The 7533-nt window shown below is 46.4% G+C and overlaps 1 protein-coding gene across 1 annotated transcript; it reads right to left on the bottom strand.

The window, feature by feature from the left end:
- Positions 1–4094: 4094 nt before the first annotated feature.
- Positions 4095–5618, bottom strand: PIGW (phosphatidylinositol glycan anchor biosynthesis class W). The gene has a single exon (XM_054394438.1). It carries the CDS (start codon positions 5616–5618, stop codon positions 4095–4097), a length of 1524 nt encoding a protein of 507 aa, XP_054250413.1.
- Positions 5619–7533: the final 1915 nt, after the last annotated feature.

Here is a 7533-nt window from a genome sequence, read left to right as displayed (position 1 = left end):
GGCTTGGCCGCCGGAGGCGCTCGCTCGCCCGTTACCTCCCGACCCCGCCTGCCCTCGGCCCCGCGGGGCTCCTGTCACAAAACAGTTGGAGGGGCGCGTTCGACTTCGAGTCCGGGCAGGAGGCTGAGGTACGGAAGAGCTCAACGCAGCCCCTGGGACGAGGACACGATAAGAGCGCTGGCCGCGGGGGCTCCTCCTTGGGCCTTGCCACCCCCTGAGGAGGCTGCTACTGTCGCCTTCCGGCCCCGGGACCGGGGCGGCGCTGAAAGACCCTGTGGGCCAGGAGAGACTGTGGGACACGAGAGGGGCTTGTGGGACACCTGAGGGGACTCGTGGGATGGGAGGGCCCCTGTGCGGCATGGGAGGAGCCTGTGGCTGGCTCTCTCTGAAAGGCACCATGGCTATAGTGGGATACAAGGAACCGGCCCTAGAGTTATTTCTGAGCAGCCCCCGATGAGGTGCAGGTCTTTGGAGCGAGGGGTGGGTGAAGGAGAGCAGGGGTTTAACCCCCATGTTGATGGGATGAAAACCCATTGACATCTTGAGTGGAACAGGGTGTCGGTGCCCACAGACAGCAGCATAAGCTAACAGAAACTCATCAAACACCCGTGCTTCAGCTGCGGAGCAAACATTGAACTGCAGCCTCAGATTTCTCTGCCCGGATTTCATGCCAGGTACAGCAGGTTTTCACTTATTTTGAGACTTATGATCTCCAAATAAGGCTGTTGGCTTCTGCAGCACCCTAGTGCAACCAACTAGAAATCCTGTGGCTGCTTAATTGAGGCAGCCAAAACAACCCAATCCTCACAGGCTTTCTTGAACCATTAAATAATACAGTTGATCTGTTCATTCTTGTTATTTATGTATATAGATAAAGTCCTCAGAAGTCAACACAGGGGAGGTAATTAGGGAGCAAGATTCCCCGCCTCTCTTGTTTCTGCATAAAAATCATCTTTAGGGGAGGAGTTAATTTAACTTGAATTTGTTGTGTAGCATCCCTAATGGAAATGTTGTGCAGATTCCCATTGCTGCACAGTTTGCAGTTTGTGTATTATTTGCACAGGGTCCTTTCAGCATGTGGGCTCCTGTGATACTTCTGCTTCTCTGCGCCCAGAGTGCAGTTGTATCACAAAAAAACCCAGCAACACCCCAAATTTTGTATTCTCAGGGCACATTGCTAAACTTTGTATTAAAAGCATCATTAGGTTTCATGTCATTTTTTATCCATGAAAAGTGTGGGGGAGAGTATGTTGCTAGGAAGTGCAGCTTGTTGTCTGCACAACTGACAAGACAGCCCCTCTCTGCTGTTCATTTGCATGGCATCCTTGTGCCTGGAGAAATTCCTGTTCTTAATGGCTTTGAAACATTTGACTTACTACTAGCTTGGAAAGGAAGGCGTGCTAGTGGGTTAATCCTTAAAAAGAATGAAATTCAGTGAGTGGCTACTAATACTTAACAAACAACTAGGTTAAGGATAAATGTGATCAGCTCTGCTCTCCCATTGCATTTTTTTCTATCCTATAGCCCTACAAAAGGGTCGTTTGGTGGAATTAAGGCAGCAAAGACAAAACAATTCATGTTTTCCCAGTCTTCTACTATTATTACTGAAGTATTCTTACCCTACTATTATTACTGAAGTTGGTGGCATGCTACAGTTGAACCATTTGATTCTTAACTAGTTGAAATATTTTCAACTTCTACTAATTATGTAATTAGTCAAAGTTTCTGATTTTTTAAAATCTGTCTTTGAACTATACAAGCGTACTCATCTAAACATACCCCAAAGTGAAGTGAAATGTGGTGTTTGTGTTCCTACCACTGTGCTAACAGCTACTGAGGTGCATGTGGGGAAGTGTCTAAAGCAGTGCCCTAGTGTTTGCCCCTCTCCCATCTTTTCCCACTCACTAGAGTGCCGTTTGCTGCTACAGATTTCTCTGATCAGAGAATGCTTGCTTGCATTTCTTGGTTCTTTCAGAAGCACGGTTAATTATCTATTCATAGTCTAAGCATTCAGCACTAATAATTATGCAGTTTGCTTCAGGGCATAGCTTGCTGCATTTTCTATCGACAATAAGCAGTGAGAATTAATTGTCTCTTATTAATTGGTGAACAACTTTACAGGCCTTTAAAAGAGGGAGAGGGCCTCACCATGTGGTGTCAATGCTGTTGTGGAGAGAAGTGGGTTGTCCTCACTCTGTCCTCATGCACCAGGGTCCCCTCTGTTTGCTGGCTCCCTTGTTGCAAACCACAGCTCCAGCACTGGAACCAGAACTTGCCAGCCTGCTGCCTGTGTGGATAACAGGGCTCTGCATAGACACAGCAGAACTCCCACAGAATTTTTGCATCACAACACAGAGTTGGCATCTAGATTGCTGCTTGTCCAGACACAGCTCTGCTCTGTCACACCCAATTAATGCCTTCATTCTGAATCACATTGGTAGACTTGTGTGTGCAGGCAGAGCTTGGTGCAGGTCTTGTGCTTCATATATTTTAAAAATTAATATCCATGAGGAATTTTGCATAAATGAGCAGTGCTGTTCAATTCATGGTGGAAGCCTTTCTTTCCTAGGCAAGGCTAGGAAATGTTTTTAAATCAACACATAAACCAGTGAACAACAAACTCTGCTATGAACCATGACAACTGTTTATAAGATGTTGATGCCAATTAAATGCATTTGTCCCAAGGATAATACAGTTTCTCTTTAATTCTGAAAGGTTTTCTTTTGTTTTGAAGCCAATATGGCTCTAACTTGGAAACAAACAAGCATGAAATCAGCCTGGCCACAGCCTGTAATCCTCAGACTTCACCTTTCCGTTGGCCAGTGGCAAAGAGAACCTCATAAATTCAAGACTATTCCACAGTATGTCTGCCTGAAGCAATCTGATTTAGAGGCTTAATCTCCAGAGGCTTTATGATTCATTACATTTGATAGACAAGGACAAATAAGAAATATTGTCCGTGCCCTGCTGCAGCTCCACTGACATTAAACATCTATCATCAACTAGCATTTATATACTGCTTCTTAAGTATTTATATCTCCCGTTATTGAATTCTTCACAATCCTTAAATATATTTCTCTTCTCAACAACCTGATGAGGTCAGAAAGAGCTGTCACAGTTGGAAAGTGACCAAAGAGGGTGTTCTTGCCCTGGGAAGAACAGGACAGTGACAGAAACCAAGCAGTGTCCCACTAGTACCATGCCCTGCTGCATCATGCTTCTTTCCTTTTGCACAGTGCAAATAAAAATTAATACAGAATGTTCCCACTTGAAGGCATCTCAGCTGTCAAAACACAGCACTAAATGAGCTGCTGTTTTAAGTGACTGTATAGACAAGTAGGTGGGCCTCGAGTACTTTCAAAGTGGAGCTGAAGACCATATTTTACAGCCTTCCTGAAGACGAGCTGTCACAACATATTGGTGTGCTTTCTCATAAAGGCTGTGCTGCTTTTATTATCTGCACCACACAGTTCAACAACCGCTTTTATGAATCCAGTTGAATTTTAACCATTACAGCATCATGCTTTACCTCAGGTTCTTCATTTATATTCATCAGCAAGGACGAAAATAAGATTTAGCTTTAAATCAAAGGCTAATTTAGATTTCAGTGTATGATTAATATCCCATATCAAATTATGTCCATCAAAGGCAACCATATGCATAAATCTTTGCAAGACTGAGGCCAAAACATTTTGAAGTATCCACTTAACTCAATACATGCAAAGGACTTAACTAGGTAAATCTTGTCACAGCTAAGTCTCTCTCTAATTACTCATTTTCTTACTTTTCATCTGTCTTCTGCTCTATGTTGTTATCTAATTCTCCCAGCAGCTGGGTATGAGCAGGGTTTACTGTTACTCTTCTCAGGAGCAGCAGGAGGATTCAGAAACAAGCTCAAAAACTTAACTTTTCAGCAAAATGTGTGACAACAGGTAACAGCACTGACTATATAATTTGGTAAACCATTAAAGCACTACATCATAAAGAGCTATACTAAATTATAAATTATTGCTGTACATACAGGGAAAATACTCATTTTTCCTATTAAAATACCATCAATTGCAGCAAGCAAACTTCACCTTGAAAGAGTGGCCTCACCAAAACTTTAATACTATGTTTTTGGTGTGCAATACATGCATAATTAAACAGATGAAAAACATATAGAAGTGCAGTATGCATAATGTAAATGCTGCCTTGCTGCAGACTGTATCTACCAGGATATTGATGGCACCAGTCATAACATTTGCTAGCAAGAAAAACAGTAATTGATTTTTATTAATAACACTAATCAGGCAAGTGTGTGACAGCTTGCCTTCCCTCCACCCAGGCACAGCCTCCATTTCATGCCTTCTACTGGTGTGGTGGTGTGTGTTTCCAATGTCCCAGCAACAGGGCACACTGGCGCCCTTCACAAGCAGCTTTGTGAACACCAGGGTGAGGTCAGTCACTACAAAACAGACAAATAAAGTCAGGCAATGAGCAACCACCCAGATGCAGTAGGACAGGTTAGCCATCCGGCGGGACACGGGGTCTGCATATGCTTGAGAGACACAGAGAAACATGAAGAGCAGGCAGATAATCAGCAGTGAGAAACACACTGCTTCAGTCCAGCTTCTGACTGAGGGTCTGCACTTCAGCAGAGAGTGTCCCACTTGGACACTCGCCATGTAGATGGCTAGATAGCCAAAAAGGGAGAGCAGCCCTTCCCTGTTGGCATTCAAAAAGCCAACCCTGGTGTCTCTGCCATTGCTCCCATGCAGGATAAACATCTTCAGAGAGGTAGTGTTAAGAATAAGCTGATAAAGTACAGCAAGATTTATAGCAATGATCCAAGATTTAGTTTTTGGAAATATGGCTAAAAGTAGAGATGCTGCAAGCCTCACAAATGCCAAAGTAAAGAAAAAATTCCAGTGCACTCCATACTCTGAAGTATGCTCATGATACTCTAGAGATTTAACACTAAGAAGCCGTCCAATGCCAAGAAAAATCAATGGCCAAATGGAGAAGACCTGCTTGGCCAGACTGGAAAATTTTGGTTGTCTTATGTAGGACTTGTTTCTAACTTCAGGACAAACAAGAGCATTGCCAAAAATAAAAGCTCCAACCCCCAGATCCATAACTCCAGTTCCATAGGTCTCAGCTTTGGCATATCTCCTTGGATACTGTGGGAAATCCACTGCTAAAATGCTGATGGATGTCAACACATTGACATAAACACGGAACACAGTTATTGCTGGAATGTATTCTGGATCCAAAGGTGTCTTCTGGAAGTCTTTCACAATTTGCCTAAAAGGCACTTGGATCTCATGTTTCTTCTGGCTGTATATCACACAAAATATTCCAGCACAGAAGGTTGCAATGATAGCTGGCATGAAAAAGATGATTTGAGACAGGACTGTACAGCAGAACAGGAGGGGGGATACCAGCACAAGGAAGTCAAGCAGCAGGCTGTATTTCCTGGAATGTAGATGTTTCCCATAGTGCAGGTAATACAAAATCAAGAGAAGCCCTCTGCACAGCAGGCAGAGTGGAGCCAAAGCCAGGCCTGCTGAGATCTCCAGCAAACTAGTTCCGTTTAAGTTGCTGATAAAGGCTTCTTTCAGGTGTTTTTGTGACATTCTTCTTGCTTCCTCTGAATGCACAAATGTGAACTTGAGATAGTTTTGTAAAAAAGGGCTCTTAGAACTTCTTCCAAAATATTTTTATATGCTTGTTCATAAAAAAAAAATACATCATGTCAGAAGTCTTCCACTTTTCAGTTACTCTTCAGTTTAAAGAGCAGAGAACAGCCTCAGTGCTGCAAACTCTGATCCTCAACTATGGCCTGGGAAACCAAGCAGGAGCCTGGCAGAGTTCCAGCATCATAAATCTCACAGAATCATTTTGCTTAGAAAGGACAACTTTGAGGTCATTGAGTCCAACCATCCACTAACTCTACCGCCGCTGGCTCAGCCGGGGCCCCCTGCCTTACGGCACCCGTCCCAAGACAACACACGTTCAATATAAAAAAGCAGTAATTAATCAGAACTGCCAGGTTGTTCGTTTAACCCGCGGTGCAGGCAGCAGCAAAGACCCTCTCGCCCGCACAGCCCTTACCCGGAGCAGAGCTTACCGGTTCCGGGACACCGGCACCCTTCTCCCGGAGGCCCAGTAGTGCGGTGGCCGGAGAGAAACGGGTGTCGGGGCTGGGGGCACGACGCGCGTTTCAGCGCTGCTGTCCCCTGTGAGGCGAGAGAACGAACCACGGAGACTCCGCCGCACATGCACCCCGGCCCTCGGCAGCCCGACAGTGCTTCCGGCAGCGCTTCCGGCAGCTCTTCCTCCGGTCTTAGGTAAAGGCTGGCCGCACTCCCCGGCCGCACTTTCGCCAGTGGGAACCAGCCTGATGTTTCGCAGCGACCGATTCACCACTGGCCGCTACCGCTGCCAACAGCCCCCGCCCCGGCTCCGCCTTCTCCGGAGGCCTCGCCGGGCTGCCCTTTGCCTCGGCCCGAGCTTCCCGCGGTAAGTACGCGCTGCCCAGCCCTGCCCGCGATCGGGATCGCCGCGGCCCCGAGCGGAGCCGCTGCCGGCCGATGCCCGCCCGCCTTAACACCTACGCCCGGACCTGTTCCGGCGTGGCTGTGCCTGCCCGCGCCTACGCTTCCCAGGGGGAGGCCCTGGGCACTGGTCAGAGAACCCGTAGGCTTGCAGCAGCTGAAGAGGGACAGGCCGGGTTGGAGCGACCTTGGGGACAGGACGAATGTCAAGTCCTGCCCTGGCAAAGCCTGGGGGGACTTGTTGGTAGCTCGTGTCCTCCAGGGAACTGGTTTAACTGGCACAAAGAGTCCTGCAGCTCCAGGCAACGGAAACAGAGTGTCAGCAGATGAGAAACCCTGCAAAGGCAGAGAGGGTCTTGATGATGAGTGATGTGCTCTGAACTCTGTGCCCTTCAGCTCATGGATTGAAGTACTTTCTAAATGGTGGGTTTGTGCCAGGTAAGAAGGGAATGGGAAAGAGAAAGGAGAGGAGAAAGAAGGAGAGCAAAAGAGAGAGAAAGACAAGGAGAGAAGAAGAAAGAGGAGAGCAGGAGAGAATTCTTCCTAGCTGTGTGACTGCAATCTCTGTCTTTATCACAGACATTCAGAGGGTGAGTTGGACTCATCTTGGGTTGGCTCCACTGCTTTTTCGAGGTAAGAGGGCAGCAAGCAGGCATAGCTTGTTTCTGCTGCAATACAAGGGCTTCTCGGAGTCACTCCTTTCCAAAAGCACCAGCTTCTCCCACACTGGCGGACCCACAGATCTTTCCTATTTGTCCTAACAGGAGGAATTTAATAAAAACAAAGTTGCAATGTCTTGCCAAGAAATGTCTCTTTATTAAGTCAAAAGAAACAAAGCTTTTTATTCCTGCAGTAAGGACAGATGTGTTATTCCCTCCGCATCAGCTTTATTTGCAGGGGCAAACAGAACTCTCATAGCACAGGTGGGCTTTCTAGCTCCAGTGTTACTTGGGCCCCACTGGGATCAGTACTTCTTTCTAAAGCCTTTGGCCTC

This window comes from Indicator indicator, chromosome 30 (assembly GCF_027791375.1).
Source record: "Indicator indicator isolate 239-I01 chromosome 30, UM_Iind_1.1, whole genome shotgun sequence".
NCBI classification, from domain to species: domain Eukaryota; kingdom Metazoa; phylum Chordata; class Aves; order Piciformes; family Indicatoridae; genus Indicator; species Indicator indicator.
Note: the sequence above shows the minus strand (reverse complement) of the source record. Positions and strands in the feature narration are given on the sequence as shown.

Coding starts and splice junctions, on each gene's coding strand:
- PIGW (XM_054394438.1), bottom strand. CDS start 5,618: ATGTCACAAAAACACCTGAAAGAAGCCTTTATCAGCAACTTAAACGGA.